Source organism: Monodelphis domestica, chromosome 8, assembly GCF_027887165.1.
Source record: "Monodelphis domestica isolate mMonDom1 chromosome 8, mMonDom1.pri, whole genome shotgun sequence".
In the NCBI taxonomy this organism is placed as follows: Eukaryota; Metazoa; Chordata; class Mammalia; order Didelphimorphia; family Didelphidae; genus Monodelphis; species Monodelphis domestica.
In genome coordinates this window covers 169,236,894-169,255,890 of record NC_077234.1, presented here as the reverse complement: position 1 = coordinate 169,255,890, position 18,997 = coordinate 169,236,894, and the positions used below count along the sequence as shown (strand labels likewise).

Sequence of the window (18,997 nt, the reverse complement as noted above, 5' to 3'; positions counted from 1 at the left end):
TGGAGGGAAACACACAGAACTCATAACTGTGAATGTGAATGGAATGAACTAATCATAAATCAGAAGAGGATAGCAGAATGAATTAAATGCCAGAATTCCACTATAAATGCTGTCTACAAGAAACAGATTTAAATTAGAGAGCTACACACAGAATAAAGGTAAAAGGTGGGAGAAGGATCTATTATGCTTCATCTAAAGTTAAAAAAGTAACCAAGTCAGCTTTATATATACATATATGTATATAAGCATATATTTATAACTGCTCTTTTTTGTGGTGACAAAACATTGGAAAATGAAGGGATGTCCACCAATTGAGGAATATCTAAACAAGTTGTGGTATATACTTGTAATGGAATACAATTGTATAATAAGAAATGATAACAGGATGATCATAAAAAAACATACAAACAACCTGAAAAGATATATATAAAGTGATGCAAAATGAAGTGAACAGAAGAACTAAGAGAACTTTATACACAGTATAACACAGCAATAAAGAATGATGATCAATTATGAACAACAACTGTTATCAGCAATGCAAGGATCAAGACATCTCCAAGAGTCACGTGAGGGAAAAAAGCTATCTACCACCATAGAAAGAACTGATGGATTTGGAATGCAGTTTAAAGCATACCATTTTTTACTTTATCTTCTTCATTAGTGTTTTTTTTGTGTGTGTGTATAAGTCATATGTTACTTCTTTTACAGTGTGATAAGCATGACAATATGAATTGCATGATAGCACATGTATAACCTATATCACATATATATTTTAAACCCTTACATTCTGTCTTAGAATCAATACCATGTATTGGTTCCAAGTATTGGTTCTAAGGCAGGAGAGAGGTAAGGGCTAGGAAATGGGGGTTAAGTGACTTGCTCAGGGTCATACAGCTAGGAAGTGTCTCAGGCCAGTTTTGAACATAGGACCTCCTGTCTCTAGGCCTGGCTCTCAATCCACTGATTCATCCAGCTGTCACCTAATCTATATCATATTACCCAATGTCTTGGGAGGGTAGGGAATCAAGGGTCATGAAATGTCAGAAAACAATTATTACAGATTGTATTGACATGAGAGAGAGAAAAAGAGAGACTGAAAGTAAGACATACAGAGATCTAGAGACAGAGAGATCCTGAGAGAAAAGGGGGAGGGGGGGTAGCAGAGAGACAAAGAAACGGAGATAAACCTAGAGATAGAGACAGAGAGTATAGAAACACCTTGCCAATCTTGCTATTTCTTCTTGCCTTCTCTCCCTGAAATAAGTAGTGTGACTAACTTTGAGACTAGGTCTGAGATAAATGCTTTCTTTCATAGAAGTAGGAGAGAGACTATAAAGCTGGGAAATATTGCCAGGATTTAGCATTTCTTTATTTGATATTTCAGATAAAATCTTTTGAATAGGCACTTAATTATTTGGGATCTTGCTATTATATTTCTTTTTTTCCCTCTTCTGAAGCAACTCTCCTTGAAAATAAGATGTACCTATAGAAGTTTTTTCTAAGCCTAGAAGGACCAGAGAGAGGAAAAGTGAGCGAGACAGAAACAGAGACAGACACTTAAAAAAAACCACCTTAATATTTTCCCCTTGAAATGATTCCCTTTTGTGATCAATACAATATCTATATACTTTCGGATTCCAAGTGCATTTTTTGTCAGTTCTATAGTTAATAATGTATTATGCTTTTTCTTGTTTATGCTATATTGTACCACAGATAATCGGCATTACTTGATGTTATGTGCTTTTGGTGAAAGTGTTGCCTATTTGCATGTAGCATCAAATTCAATATTTGACTTTCATATGCTAATTGTTGGTGGATGCTGTTCAGTTATTTTTGCTTGCATTTGCATATGGGTGTTGCTGCTTTATTTGCTACATGATCCTGCGTGCCTGTTTCTTCACTTCCACATATCGATTTGATGAATACAATTTTAATTGCAATCTGAACAGCATCAAAATGGAAAATTTAAAAAGTCATATGAAGCAATTAATATATAGAAATGAAGAAATATTTAAAATGTTAACATATGTACAACTTAGATGGTATATTGTTATATTTGTGGAAAAAAAACATCAATACTATACTCTGTGTCTAAGGCACAATTCTTCAAGAAACAATATTTACAAATTGAACATTTCTTAAAATTCATTTCCTAGCTTAGAGAATGAAATTTCCAAATGAATATGTTACCGCCAAACCTTTGAATATATCTCTACCCCTAATATGATGTGAGACAAAATTGATATAACAGGGAACATTTCATAATACGTTCAAGTACAACTTTGGATAAACATTCCAGAACAATAGTTGCTATTCAGTTCTTCCTAGATCATACCCCTTAAGGACTGAAAAGGTCTCCTCCCTCAAAATCAATGTCATTTCTTTCTGAATGGAGATTGTTGGGATAGGCAGGGATGTTAGATGCACTCTTAAAAAAATTGTTTTCCATCCTCAATCTCTTTTGTTTGTGACTCTACTTGCTTAAGAAGGCAAGCCTGTAGAAAGTTTTTGAAATCAGAGGCATATTTCTGAAAAATTCTAGAAAAATTGAAGGTTTTTTTAATGTTTCAACAGTTAAAAAATATTAGATTTCTATACATTAGGTAGATTCTTTATGAAGAATTTGTAAGAGCAATTTATAAAAATTGTCCAAGATGATAGTGTGGTATAATTGTGATCTGATCTGAATTTATAGAATATCAACACTAATGAAGCAGAAAGACCCCTGAAGTACCAAAGAATGTAAGTTAGCATGCTGTGAACATGTTTAATATAGGTTTTGTTAAGGTATAAGCTATTAACATAACATTTTAATGGGACAAGTTCACCAACAAAATTAAAGGACCATCTAGCTTTGTTTTCCTGAATAATCAAAGAGTAGATCTCTGAAGTTAATAAAAATGAAAAGTTGGAATATGAAATTTAGATGGTCTCATCTCTTTCAATGGAGTAGGTTAAGCTGTAACCAGAAAACTGCCCTTATGACATAAAAGCATTTAAAATTAAATCAGAAGATAACACTCACTTTTGCCTAGTTTTGATACTTAGCTTTAAGTACATTGAATAGCACAAAGGAGTTTTTTTTAGTAAATAACACCCTTTGAAAATACTATGAGCTCAATTTCTATAGTTCTTTAAACATTATTTCATTTGGTCCTCATACTAACCCATTTAAAAAGTAGATGCTGTTATCATGTCCATTTTACAGATAAGGAAATTGAGTTTCAGAGAGGTTGTGATTTGTGGATCACAAAGTTAGTGCACTTACAAGGTAGAATTTGAATTAAAGTCTTCCTGAGGTAGGATCCAGCTCTTCATCTTACTCTGTGTTTTTTTTTAAGAGCTCTTGTGTTGAGTTTCAACACTGTAGACATTATGAAGACTATTTTTTTAAAGAGACAGAAAAAGGTGCCGATAAAGAATGTTTGAAGAAAAACAGTTTTGCCTTGGTAGCTTATGTAAAAAATATCTATGAAACCAACTGAAAAAATAGCTTTAACATAAAGTATCTTTCCCTATGGAGTCAAGGAGAAGTATATGCTTTATTTGTAAATCATGTGGAACTATGAAGAATCTATGCAAAGGACTTAGGAAGGAGGTGAAGAGAAAGTTTTGTTGGAACTATTTTGTGAACTAAAGTTTATAAAATGTATTTTATGAAGAGCTTAAAAGAAGCCCTAATTATTGTTTGGAAAACAGGTTTCTTTAGTTCACTGAATAATTATAATAGATTGGAATAGATATTGACTGGTTAATTAATGAGATATGGATTTTAAGTTTATTGATGAGAAATAAATTATCCAGAGTCCTAGATAGCTATTGAGTGTGGGAATAAAGCAATTAATTTCTAGCAATGAATGACTGCAGACTAAAAAGTTCAGTGACTTTCAAGTCAGTGTGGTCAGCAGACCTTAGACTCTGCTATACATTGGAGCACATTCTTTCCTTTTAAACCTATTACATGTAAATTAGACTTTATTTAATTTCCTTTATAAATTACACAAATAAATGTAAAAAATCTTTGATCCTCGCTCTGACCTATGAGACTTTTATAATTGCTAGTTTGGGAGGAATGATTGCCAGTTGCAAGCAAAAGGAGGGGGAAGATGAGGATGGCAGTGATGGTGCTGTTGCTGAATTCTATCTCTGAATTTGCTTCAGAGAGAGAATAAACTTTTGTTAAGTGCCTACTACGGGTCAGCTCATTGGAATCACAGGAATCACATGAAAGGTGGACACCAAAAGTGGATGAACAGCTAGCTCTAAAAAGGCCACATTATCTTGGGAGATAGGCTCAACCGGGTTTAGGATAACTGACAGGTTTCAAACCTATTGTGGAGTTATTAGGGTGTCTACCCCCCAACTTTACCCATTGGAATTTGCAGATGAGAACAAATTATTCCAATGGCCATGAAGACTGCTGAAGCAGGCTCTATAGAGTGTTTAGAATATGGTCAAACATTGAAGATACATCCCAGGTGATCACCAGACATCGTGACTTTTGTCTTGCCACTGGACTTTGATGACTCTGGAAGAGAGAATGAGGTTGAAGATTTTGTGTTACTCTGCCTCACTTAAATCAGACTCCCTTTGGATCAAGATTTTATCCTATGATGTCATTGGTCCTCTTCAAAAACCACTGGTCCTCTTCAACAACAACTATGTGTCAGGCACTGTGCTAAGCACTTTACAAATATTTTACAAAAATCTCATTTGATTTTCACAGCAACTCTGTGAGGTAGATATTTTTATGACTGTATTTTACAGTTGAGGAAATTGAGACCAAGAGAGGTTAAACTACATACCCAGAGTCACATAGCTAAGGCTGAATTTGAACTCGGGTCTTCTTCACTCCAAGTCTAGTGAAAATCAATCTATAGTTTTTATGGTAAAAAAAAGTACATATTGTTTTTGGGGGGTCATCTGGTTCACAGCTCAGACTAATGATGAATCAGACTTGCATGGAAAGTAACATCAAAAGGAATGTGCAAATCAATGAAAGGGAATCTGTTACAATTTGCATGTAAGCAAACAAAAGCTTAGACTTCAGAGTCCTCACTATGCATTGAAAATTACAACCTACCAAAATGATGAAAGATTCATTTCCATGCTGGAAATCACTATCAAATGTATTTGAAATGAACAAGAATTTTTTTTATGAAAATACATCTAGCCTTATCACATAGCATATTTGGATATTTTCTTTCTATAGAAAAGAGATACAATAACAACTGAGAAAAGGAAAGCATTGGAAAACCTCAGTGAAAATTATAGAAGTCTTTCTTCAACAAGTTGGTTGAAATCCAAAGGCTGAGATTTTAGAGATTGAGGTTTTCTCTCTGCAGACATGTTAAATGCATTGAAGACCATCTTTATAATTTTGATGCTTGGAGAGTTCATAATGGGGGTTCTGGGGAATGGATTCATTGGACTGGTGAATTTCATTGACTGGATCAAGAAAAGGAAAATCTACTTAGTTGATTTAATTCTCACCAGTTTAGCCATTTCCAGAATTAGTCTGTTGTGTATAATGATGATAGATGGCCTTGTAGGGGTGTTTTTTCCAGAAGAATATACCAAGAGAAAGTTCACAAGAATTTTAGATGGCTTCTGGACAATTTCCAACCTTTTAAATGTCTGGTTTGCTACTTGCCTTAGCACGTTTTACTGCTTGAAGATAGCCAGCTTCTCCCATCCTCTTTTCCTCTGGCTGAAGTTGAGAATTAACAGAGTGATTCCCGTAATTCTACTGGCATCCATATTCATTTCTGTGTTCACTAGCCTTCCAATAACAGAGATATTTAATGAAGATGTCAGGAGCCAGATAAACAAAAAACATAAGGAAAATAACACTTCACTTCTCAAAATGAGTAAAGGTGAATATGTTGCCACCCCCACTCTCCTTAATCTCGGGCTTCTCTTTCCCTTTACTGTGTCTCTGATCTCATTTTTCCTGTTAATTCTTTCCATGTGGAAACATACCCGGAAGATAAAACTCAATGCCGTGGATACCAGAGATGCCAGCACAGAGATCCATTTGAGAGCCATGAAAGCTGTGATCTCTTCCCTCATCCTCTTTGTCATTTACTGTTTGGCCATTCTCATAGCAACCTTTAGCTATGTTTTCCCAGACCAGAATCTAGCAATGATATGTGGGGAGATAACTGCAGTCATCTACCCAGCTGGCCACTCATTTATCCTGATTTTGGGAAACATCAAGCTTAGGAGGATATCCCTGAATGCACTACAACAGGCGCAGCATTGTCTCAAAGGAGGGAAATCCTTAGTGCCCTAGACCAACCAGAGCAAAAATATGTATCTTCTAGTAGAAGGAAAGCAATAGGGAATTCTTGTAGAACTTTTCTTTCTGCCCTCCTTGGCTTTTCCAGTATTTTTGTGATTTGGATATTATTGAAATTGTTGGGCATTACAGGAAGAATATTACATCTGTCTTCAAACACTTGGAAAGCCATCATGTAGAATGATTAGGCTTATCCTGCCCAGATGGAGGGCATGCTCTGCCTCAACACAAGGAATAGGGGTTATTCCCTCCCCAAGTCTTCCATCTCCTCCCCACCCTCCTGCAATCACAAAAGGAAGCATCTAAGAGACAGAGATGTTCATGAAATTCTTCCATGTTTGCATGTTCAGTTCACTCTCTGGGGGGAGTGGAGTAACATTCACAATTTATTCTCATCCTGAGGAAGAGAACTTGGATGAGTACTTAAAGTTGTTAGATTTTTCTTCCTACAGAGGATGGTTCCCCCTCAAGGAATGCTATTCTTTTTTATGAGATAGCAACAACAAACTTGGGATCTTGCTTTTTATGTTATGAGTGAAAGGCTCAGAGTCAATTTTTTTCTTCTGACAGAGCCTCGCTTGTTTATCAGGGAGGAATCGTTTCACCTACATGTGGTTGTTTCAGTCTTGCCAATGTTTATTCTGTTTTCAGTTTTTGAACTGTTATAAACTATGTTACTTTAAGAGCCTTCACAATTACTGATTTGATCAGAAAAATCATTTTCCATTGGCTCTGTGCACTTATATAGGGGCCAGTTAGATTTTCCCCAGTCACAGTCACAGACATCAATGATTGCTTCAAAGGATTAGCCTTACTTAGGCAAATAAAAACTAGAATTAATAACTTGGAATTTGGAATTTCCTTTTTCCTCCTGTAGAAAATAAGGGGAATACTCTACTTCAGTGTTCTGATTTCAAGTCTGTTTTTTCATACTATCTGTATCAATTCGTAATAGCAGATGCTTTCAAGCTTTACCTTGGCTCAAGCCTCTACCCTAGGTCTGATCAGCTGGGATGAGGTAGGGGAAGAAACTGTGAACAATAAAACCTTTACTTTTGTTGGAAGTATGTGTGCTTTTTCTTTCTTCCATTATCAATGCCGGCTACATTGAAATGGGACTGAGTAGTCAAAAGAAGATATTCAAATCATCAGAAACTAGTATATGACAGAGAAATGCTTTAATTTCTCCAGTGGAATTTTCTAAATTATGTCTGTTTCAAAATAATGAGTCTATATGTTAAAAAGTTAACAATTCCAAGTTAGGGGAGTTGGAGAAAGAGATAAATCTCAATTCTGAATAGTGTTCTTAATGTTTGGAATTTGAATTTAGAAAACTTTCAGGTTCTGAATATGGAAATCATACTTTAGTATTTGAAAAATGTGACTCCATTCAACTTTATGGGGTTACTGATGCTATTTGATCCTGTGATTCTGGTGAAAGTGTTTATTCTAATAATAATCCTAAATCCACTTAATTGACAATAGAACAGATTTGATTCTCTAGAGCATCCTGTTGTCAGTTATATAAGATTGAATAATTTAATGTTCTTAAATGATCTTAGATTTGGTAAATCAAGCAAATCATGAAAAGCTAGTGATGAAAGGTTAATTGAAATGCAAAACATATCAACGTAGTCTTATCTGTCATACTTAAAAGGTATTGTTAAATATCATTATGGTTTGAATCTTGGAAAAAAGGAAATTAAGATTTGAGACAGTTTTCAGGATGATGGTGAAAATGTTCTGTTAAAATCTTGTCAGAGTTAAAAATTTAAAAATAGAATACTTGAAAATTCAGACTAAAATGACTCTCCTGTCTCAAAGTACTATCTAAAAACGGAATCTTTTTACAGAGACTTTACTCTGAAAATTCCTCATGACCCCTTTATTAACTTTTAATTGAAAAAAAAATTGTATGTTTACTATTGTCTGTGAAGCTACTTTTATAACTTCCTGAAAATTCTCAGATTTAAGAACTTGCCAGCTTCTGCTTGCAAGGCTGTGAAGTTCTGAGATCTTGCAGTTTGAGGAACTTCTGAATTATATTGTATACTTCAATGTTATAAATTCACCTAAATTATTGCTATAAACCTGAACATAGCTCCGTGATGGTCTCATCACTCTTTTTATTTCTCACACTTTAGCACTCTAATAAAGGAAACTGGAAAGAAATTGTATATGAGTCTGATCACATGAAGAGACTTAAATGAAATTTAATACAATTTCTTCATGTAGTAGGTAGTACTTATACCATGAATAGGAAAACCTGGTAGAACAATCAATCTTTGAAGTTCAAAAATCCAATATTAATTATCTCACCCCTATTAAGTTACTATATTTAAATTAAGAGATGGATAATTGTCTCTGTACCCCTTTTCTGAGGGTCTCCTTGGAGCTTCTTCATACACCTGAACCAGGGGTTCCTGTACTCCTTCCAGCTCCTCCTTTCTTAGATTCTTGAGTGAACTGGAATAACTTTCACCTTGATTTATTGTTTCTTTGCTTAGATTTGCCATTGCTTTCCACCCAACTCCTTTAAAAAATTAATTTTATTTCACTTTTTCATCTGACCATTTGCTACCTGCAAACTGCTGCTCCAACCCTGTGTAGAAACCTCTGGTTTCCGTTTCTACTTTCTTTTTTCTTGCATGCTGGCCTCAATAATGAGGTTTGTTGATTGACTGATCTCTGGTGACTGCATTGCTATTTTGTGTAGAAATTAAAAATCATATTGTGTGTTCTAAAAAAATTGATGTTTGAATCCATTGTTTGCCAGTAAGACTTTGCTATTTGAGATGCAATATTGGGAATTTTATTGTAAAATGCTTCTGACATTCTTCCTTTCAGGCATGATTGTTATGAGGTTATTGGACCACCAGTGAGTACATCAATACAACACAGATGGTTCCTACTATTCCCTGGATAAAGGTTGGGGGATTAATCTTTGGCAATACCCAGGTAGACAGACTGAACCACTTTGCCACCTAGCCTCTCTCTACATTCTGCCCAAGATCAATCAAGGCACTCATTTGTATCTACCTCTTTCTTTCTCATACAGCAAACTCAATAAGTATACTACATCCTTTTATAAATAGCATATTTGGAAGCATTTTTCTACAAGGATCTTCCTCACCATAAAGCCCTCTGCTGTACATTTTTCACTTTGTTTTTCCTTATGCCTCTATCCTTTTCATGGTTTCCTGTGATATACGTGTATGTTTGAAGATCAAATCTTGTAGTGTTTCTACCCTCTCTTTGTCTGGGTATGAGGAAGCAGAACCTTCTTGTCTCTTCTCCCCAAATGGGGGGAATCTAATTTCAAGATTTACTTTTTAAAAAAAAAGTTCTTTAATTTTGTTCTTATCATACTCTACATTTTCTTGAAATTACATGGCAGATTCCACAGCAAAAGAAGCTATCTCTACCAGCTCAGTCTACTTTCTCTCTTTGACACCTCTTTTGATTGTGGGAAGCTCCTGGCATTTCTCCTGTTATTTCAAAGTAGTTTATGCCCTGAACGTTCTGAAGTTTGAAGATTTGAAAGGTGAGCTATCTCCTTATTACTTAGATTTCATCTTTGAATAAACTACCCCACAAATAACCTGATATTCTAGAACCAGAGGACAAAATAGAAATTGCAAAACTCCACTGATCACCTCCTGAAAGAGATCCCCAAAAGATAACTCCCAGAATATTATAACCAAATTCCAGAACCTCCAGGTCAACAAAAACTATTGCAAGCAGCCTAAAAGAAAGAATTCAAATATTACAGAGCCACAGTTAGGATAACAAAAGATTTAGCAGCTTCTGTATTAAAGGATTGGAGGGGCTGGAATATGATATGCCAGAGAGCAAAGGAGCTAGGACTGTAAACAAGAATCACTTATTCAGCAAAACTGAGCCTTATCCTTAAGGGGGGAAAGGAGTATTGAATGAAATAGAGGACTTTCAAGCATTCCTGATCAAAAGACTAGAGCTGAATGGAAAATTTGATTCTCAAATACAAGACTCAAGAGAAGCATAAAAAGAAATCAAAAGACATCAGTAAGGTTAGCATGTTTACACCCTTACACAGGGAGATTATTCTTGCAACTCCTAAGAATTTATTATTAGTGCAGTTAGAAGTGGTATACATAAACAGAAGGAAGGAGTGTGAGCTGAATATGATGGGATGATAAAAAAAATTAAGGCATGAGAAAGAGGAATGCATTGGGAGGAGGAGGAAGGGTAAATATGATGGGATAAATTCTCTCGTATAAAAGAAGCATGAAAGAATTTTTACAGTGGAGGGAAAGATGAGAGAGGTGGGGAGGGGAGCACATGAACCTTGCTTTCATTGGAATTAGCTCAATGTAGGAAGAGCAGACACAATCAATGTGTACAGAAATCTATCTTACCCTACAGGAAAGTAGGAGAGGAAGGGGATGAGAGAAGGAGAGTGAGCCTAATAGTAAAGGTCAAATTGGCAGAGATGGTGATCAGAAACCAAGGAAGGGAAAATAGGATGAAAAATAATAAACACTAATCATAATGGTGAAATTTTGCTTACAAGCCCTCTAATAAAGACCTCACTTCTCAAATACATAGAGAAATGAGTTGAATATATAAGAATATACATCATTTCCCAATTGATAAATGGCCAAGTAATATGAACCTTCTGTCTTAGAATCAATACTTTATTGGTTCTAAAACAGAAGAGTGGTAAGCATTAGGCAATGAGGGTTCAGTGACTTGCCCAGGGTCACACAAGTGGAATGTGTCTAAGGTCAGATTTGAATCCAGGACCTCCCATCTCTCAGCCTGACTTCCAATACACTGAGCTACCTAGCTGCCCCCTAGTAAAGTTCTTGAAGCCATTCTTCCTAATTCCAGGCTCTGAGCTCTACCCACTGTTCCACATCGCTAGGATTATACTGTCCCCTCCCTAGGGTTTCTTAAGTAAACCATCATGTATTTCTTAAGTAAAACATCAGCATTCAAGAATAAAGTTTTATCCTCTACTAATATTCATGCCTTTAATTTTTTTTATCTTTTTATGCTATTGCTAGCATATTCAGAATTATATCAAGTAATAATGGGAAGAGAAAGAATTCTTGCTTTATTCCTATATTTATTGGGAGAAATTATAGTATATCTTCATTGAATATAATGCTTGCTTTTGTTTTTAGATAGTTACTTTTTTATAATAGTAAGATCCCTCTATGCCAATACTTTGTAGGGTTTTAGCATAAATGAGTGTTGTAAATTGCCAAAGGCTTCTTCTGCACCTATTGAAACTCTCATGTGATTTCCCCTCTTACCCCCCAGTGCTCACTCTTTTCCTTCATTGAGTTTTACCACTTAATTCCTAGAAAGATTTTCCAGGGCATAACATCAATATGATAATAACCTATCTACTTTCTCAATTACATGCTAAGTCTGTTCCTTTCAATTTGTGAACTTATGATCATATAAACATTTTGTATATGCATTTTTAAATCTTTTGCTTTAGAATATTATTTCTATTTTTAAGACTCTGTCTTATGGTGAGTTGCATAATAAAGGGCCTGGTTAATACTTATTTCTTCTTTAATGAGGTCTGAATTTCTTGGACTGAACTAAAAGATGTTTCTCATAAAATAGGCTCACTTTTAAAATAGGCAATTTGCATAAAGACAGATTTGTTTTTAAAAATATCACTGTCTTCATTTATCAAGATTTCAAATATCATAGCATTCAAAAATTTATTTTAAAATATTTTTATTTATATGTTTGTTAATCATCATCTATAATAATCCGTTTCTTATAGTGTTTACTGGGTTATTGCAATTCTCCAAGAAAAATTCTAACCCAATTGAGTTTCTTGTTCAAGTTTCATCTTTTTTGCTCTTCTTTCATCAACTTTAATTACATCTTTATGAAGGCTATGAATTGTTTTTCCTTTTTCATCAAACATTTCCATATACAAAGAAAAAGAAGATTGTACATAAATGAGACACAAATTTCTTAGATGTTTAGCTTACTTTTCTTCATATCTACATGATAAATCCTATCCCCAAGAATGCCAGCCCCTCCCCATCCTCCCTGCATCATCTGGTAGACCAATATGTTCATATAAATTGCCTTTCATGTTTTTACTTTTCATTTCACACATGTAGTTTTGTATGTATTTTTAAAAATATTATTATTAAGTAGATTGATTATTTTCCTAATATCGACTCTTCCTTGCATCCATTATATAAATCCAACTTGAACATAATGGATGATTTCTTAGATGAATCACAGTCATCTATTTGATAATAATTTACTCAAAAATTTTGAATTAATATTTATTAATGATATTTGTATATAGTTCTACACTTAATCCTTCTATGGTTTTGGTGTGGGAACTATATTTGTCTCAGGAAAGACATCTGTTACGGTGATTTTCCTCAATTTCTGAGAATAATTTATGATTATTAGTACTTTTTTTGATTAAAGGTTTCATAGAATTCTTCTGTAAATCTACCATGATCTGGATCTTTTATCTTCAGCGGTTTCTTTATAGCTAGTTCTGTTTCCTGTTCTGATATTGGACTAATTTGTTCATGTTTAAGGTTGCATTTGGGTCTGTGTTGTTTGTTGGTGCTCCCAGAACCTACTACTATTTTTAAACATACCATTATGGTCTAAAATGGAAGAATTTACTATTTCTGTCTTTTGACATAATTGACAATATTTTAACTATCTCCATGCCTTAATATATGGTTCGTTTTTATAACAAGTACATATGGCACTAAGACATATGTATACTCTTTAGCAGTACAATTTAGAAGATATTATTAGTCTATTAGTTTTGGTTTCTATAGCAATTTGCTCAACTTTATATTTTCCTTTTTCATTAGCTTTCTGTTGAATCTGAATTTGTATCCAAGAAAGCATCATTAATTTTGGTATTTTTGTGTTACTCTTTTGGTATTATTGTATTACTCTCTATGTCTGTATGTAATTCAGGTAATGTTTCCTTTATGAATTCAATCTCAAATAATTAGAGAAAATATGTTCAATATTGATAATTTGTTTTCTGTGCTTTTTTAAAAGCAAAATGTGATTTTCTTGTTTATCTGTTTTTTCTTTGTCATCATTTCAACTCCTGATTTTTTTGGACTTTCCTAGTGTATAATTACATTTTGATCCAGCTACTCATTTTTATTGAGTATGTCATTACTGTATTTTATTTAGGGGGGTTATACTCATTTTATTTTATTTTTAAATTAATTTATTTAGTCAATTTAGAACATTATCCCTTGATTACAAGAATCATATTATTTCTCTCCCTCCCCTCCCCTCACCCTTCCTGTAGCAATTTCACTGGGTACATATGTCCCTGATTAGAACCTATTTCCATGTTGTTGATGTCTGCACTAGGATGATCATTTAGAGTCTACATCTCCAGTTGACCCATGTAATCAAGCAGTAGTTTTTCTTTAATGTTTTTACTCCCATTCATTTTCCTCTGAAGGTGGATAGTGTTCTTTCTTGTAGATCTCTCTGGGTTGTTCAGGATCATTGCATTGCCACCAATGGAGAAGTCCATTACATTCGATTGTACCACAGTGTATCAGTCGCTGTGTACACTGTTCTCCTGGTTTTGCTCCTCTCACTCTGCATCACTTCCTGGAGGTTGTTCCAGTCTCCATGGAATTCCTCCACTTTATTATTCCTTTGAGCACAATAGTATTCCATCACCAACATATACCACAATTTGTTCAGCCATTCCCCAATTGAAGGACATCCCCTCATTTTCCAGTTTTTTGCCACCACAAAGAGAGCAGCTATGAATATTCGTGTACAAGTCTTTTTCCTTATTATCTCTTTGGGGGTTGGGGTTTGGGGTTAGCAGTGCTATGGCTGGATCAAAGGGCAGACAGTCTTTTAGCTCTCTTTGGGCATAGTTCCAAATCGCCATTCAGAATGGCTGAATCAATTCACAACTCCACCAGTAATGCATTAATATCCTTTGAATGACTTTGCCACATCCCCTCCAGCATTTATTACTTCCCTTTGCTGTCATGTTAGCCAATCTGCTAGGTGTGAGGTGATACCACAAAGTTGTTTTTATTTGCAACTCTATGATTATAAGAGATTTAGAACACTTTTTCATGTGTTTATTAATAGTTTTGATTTCTTTAACTGAAAATTGCCTATTCATGTCCCTTGCCCATTTATCAATTGGAAAATCACTTGATTTTTTGTACAATTGATTTAGCTCTTAATAAATTTGAGTAATTAGACCTTTGTCAGATGTTTTTGGAATGAAGATTGTTTCCCAATTTGTTGCTTCCCTTCTAATTTTGGATGCATTAGTTTTGTTTGTACAGAAACTTTTTGATTTGATATAATCAAAATTATTGATTTTACATTTTGTGATTTTTTCTAGCTCTTGCTTGGTTTGAAAGTCTTTCCTTTCCCAAAGATCTGCTATATATAATATTCTGTATTCACCTAATTTGCTTATAGTTTCCTTCTTTATATTCAGGTCATTCACCCAATCTGAGTGTATCTTGGTGTAGGGCGTGAGGTGTTGATCCAAACCTAATCTCTCCCACACTGTCTTCCAATTTTCCCAGTAGTTTGTATCAAATAGTGGGTTTTGGTACCAAAAGCTTGGACCTTTGGGCTTATCCTAGACTGTCTTGCTGAGGTCATTTACCCCAAGTATATTCCACTGATCCTCCTTTGTGTCTCTTAGCCAGTACCATATTGTTTTGACAACCACTGCTTTATAATAGAGTTTGAGATCTGGGACTGCAAGTCCTCCTTCCTTTGCATTTTTTTCATTATTTCCCTGGGTATTCTTGATCCTTTGTCCTTCCAAATGAACTTTCTTATGGTGATTTCTAATTCAGTAAAAAAAGATTTTTGGTAGTTCAATGGATATGGCGCTAAATAAAACTAATTTGGGTACGATAGTCATTTTTATTATGTTAGCTTGTTCTACCCATGTAACAATTAAAATTAGTTTTTTCTACTAAAGGTATTTTATATTTTATGAGGTTTATTAAAGATTATTATAATTAAGAAATAAAGAAAATGCAAAATAAGAAAGGGAAATGCCTAGGCCCAGAGCCCATTCACAACCACGTACTCTACATCTTGAGAGGCGCGTGTGCTTGGAAGCAGAAGCAGGGAGAGAGGGAGGCAGTAGGCAGTACAATCAGTTTAAACACCCATTTTGTTCTCTCACTCAGGTGAGATTCTGGTGAATTCTGGGAAGTTCCAAGGACTTCTGGGGATTAAAATCTGGGGTTTAAATCTCCATTTTTATACCCATGAGCAATCAATGTTTTTCCAGTTGTTTAGATCTAGTCTTAATTGTGTGCAGAGTGTTTTGTAGTTGTGTTCATATAGTTCCTGTGTTTGTCTCCGCAGATAGACTCCTAAGTATTTTATATTGTCTAGGATGATTTTAAATGGGATTTCTCTTTCTAATTCTTGCTGCTGAAATGGGTTAGAGATATATAGAAATGCTGATGATTTATGCAGGTTTATATTATATCCTTCAACTTTGCTAAAGTTGTTGATTATTTTGACTAGCTTTTTGGTTGATTCTTTAGGATTCCTTAAGTAAACCATCATATCATCTGCAAAGAGATATAGTTTGGTCTCCTTCTTGCCTATTTTAATGCCTTCAATTTCTTTTTCTTCTCTAATTGCTACAGCTAGTGTTTCTAGTACAATGTCAAATAATAGAGGTGATAATGGGCATCCTTGTTTCACTCCTGATCTTATTGGGAAGGCTTCTAGTTTTATCCCCATTGCAGATGATGTTTGCTGATGGTTTTAGATATATACGGTTTATTAGTTTTAGGAAAGGCCCTTCTATTCTTATACTTTCTAGTGTTTTCAATAGGAATGGGTGTTGTATTTTGTCAAAGGCTTTTTCTGCATCTATTGAGATAATTGTGTGATTTTTGTTGGTTTGCTTGTTAATCTGGTCAATTATGTGGATGGTTTTCCTAATATTGGATTCCTGGTATGAATCCTACCTGGTCATAGTGAATAACCCTCCTGATCACTTGCTGGAGTCTTTTTGCTACTATTCTATTTAAGATTTTTGCATCTATGATCATTAAGGAGATTGGTCTGTAGTTTTCTTTCTCTGTGTTTGACCTGCCTGGCTTTGGAATCGGTACCATATTTGTGTAGTAAAAGGAATTTGGTAGAACCCTTTCTTGGTTTATTCTGTCAAATAGTTTGTATAATATTGGGGTAAGTTGTTCTTTGAATGTTTGATAGAATTCATTTGTGAATCCCTCTGGACCTGGGGATTTTTTCTTATGGAGTTCTTTGATGGCTTGTTCAATTTCTTTTTCTGATATGGGATTGTTTAGGTAGTCTATTTCTTCCTCTGTTAGTCTAGGTAATTTATGTTTTTGTAAGTATTCATCCATATCACCTAGATTGCCATATGAGTATGTCATTACTTTAAAAAGTAACAGACACAATTTGTTTCTCATAAGCAACAGAAAATGGGGTTTTGATTTCTCATCCATTTTGTCTCTCATTTTATTGAACTTTAAAATTCACTCACATTTAAAATGACAAGAAATAGGTTTATCCTTTCTACATTCGTTCCTAATGTTACTTTTTCTGAATTAATATTTCATTTGTTCCCTTTCCTCTTTAGTATTAGTCCTTTTTCTTTTTTCAGTTATTTTTGCTTAATTCATTTAAGGAAAGTCTACTCACACAGGCTCTATTTTCATCACCATTAAATCTCTCCCTGCCATTTGCCACTTTTTACGCTATTATATTTTTTTAATTACAAAGATATTTTCTTTCTTTAGTACCTGGTGGTTGCAAAATGGTTTTCCATTATTCAAGTTTCTTTCTTTTGTTCACTTGATTAATTTGTTGATGGCATTGTTAAATTTAAAGATCATGTGTCTCTTAGAGTTTGCAACATAAGTTATTTTCTCTTCCAGTGATCTCTGTATTGCTTCAATGGTTTTGTTTTCTATGCTCAGAAATTCTAGGCAGTTTTATTGCATTAATTTTTCATAATGGTGATCAGGTCTTTTGACTTGGTGTGCTCTGCTAAGAGACCTAAAATCTTTATAAAGTCTCTATTCATCCTGTGTTCAAAACCAATGTGTTTTCCTTCTGTGGAAGCCATGACCTATTAGCGTTATATTTTCCCTTACACCCCCACCCTAACAGATTATCCTTCACTTTAATATAATTGTATTCCTAATCAGTTGGTTTCATTTTTGTCTCCTTAGAGAGAAGCATCACTGTGGAATAAAGTTTTATCTTCTGTTAATTATGTGTGCTACAGAGGACATGAATGCTACCATTAATTTACATTTAACTACTGCTTTAAATAGTGTTATATCTTTCTTGAACCATTTAGCAATACCCTGATATAGTTCAATGCCTTCCTGGGTGTGCATTTTACCCTCTTTATCAGGTATTGGTTAAATTTCTTTTTTAAATACAAGAATTATTTTTTTGTTTTAAGTATTTTGTTTTCCCAATTATAGGTAAGAACAATTTTTTACATTTATTTTTAAAAAATTTGAGTTCCAAATTCTTTTCCTCCATGCATTCCCTTCCTCCTCCTTGAGAAGGCAAGCAGTTTGTTGTTTGTTATACATAAATGCAATAATTCTTTAAAGATGTCTGTATTCATTTAGAAGCTTTGGTGTCCATTTTCCCTTTTACTTTACCATCTTCCCTATTGACTTCTATTCTTTTGCTTAGGCTTTAACTAAATTTTCTTCCCCAGGGGGATCTTTGACAATTCAGTATTATTTTTTATGTACTCCCCTCCCCCCTTTCACTTTCTAAGTCTTTCCCCTTTAATGGTGGGACCTCCTGGATTGGACATTAAGGCTATTTTAGTCTTCCGCACTGGAGAATTCACGTTTCATTTGCCTTCATCCCTGACCCAATTGGCTTGCAGAGGAACAGAACCAGTCCCAGGTTGGTATCATTCCTCTTTCCTCATCCATACTGGCGCTCTGCCCTAAATTCTTTTGTTATTTAATTCTTCAACAGAAAACTGCAGTCTGAGAGCGTGAGAAGTGATTGAGTTCTCTGTTAAGACCTTCATTAAGAAGACAGTTTATTTAGAAGCACTGTTGTTCATAGGATGTAAAAAAAAGAGACAGGATTGTTGGAAAGCTCCTCAAAAACCTAATTGTAGGGGAACCAGGTATCTTATCTATTTACAGAATATGGCAGGAGCCTTATAAAGACAATTCACTATGGTCAGCTTCATGGTAACATGCCTATAGACGAAGACTGATGATCAGGAGGACAAGTGATTGGTAGTCTGCAAAAAGGACCAAGTAAAAATGCTCATCTCTCTTTGTAAATAGACAATTTTTTTTCCTTTTAAACATCATTTTATTTGGTCACTTTCATGTACATAGACATTTTGAACCTGACAATGGAGCAGAAAGTGGTATTTCAAGTGATGAAAATTCTGTGACTTATAGCCCAAGAACAATCTGTTTAAACAAGTAGACAGGACTGAATTCAGAGGCAGTATCTTCCCAAACTAGAATCCCATCAAAGAGACTCCTAGGATCTAGGGACAATTTCCAGAACTTAACCCCTGTAGAAGCCTGGTCCCTCCACAAATTCACATTTAGGAATGCAAAGCGATACATCTGAGGAGAGGCGAGGAGTTTTTATCAGCTAACTCAGTTGTAGGGACAGAAGGACAGG

The 18,997-nt window shown here is 34.6% G+C and overlaps 1 protein-coding gene across 1 annotated transcript; it reads left to right on the top strand.

Moving 5' to 3' along the window:
- Positions 1-5,347: 5,347 nt before the first annotated feature.
- On the top strand, positions 5,348-6,295 carry T2R7B (bitter taste receptor Modo-T2R7B). Its single transcript, NM_001039869.1, is given in 1 exon segment — positions 5,348-6,295. A coding segment is annotated over 1 exon segment (948 nt).
- Positions 6,296-18,997: the final 12,702 nt, after the last annotated feature.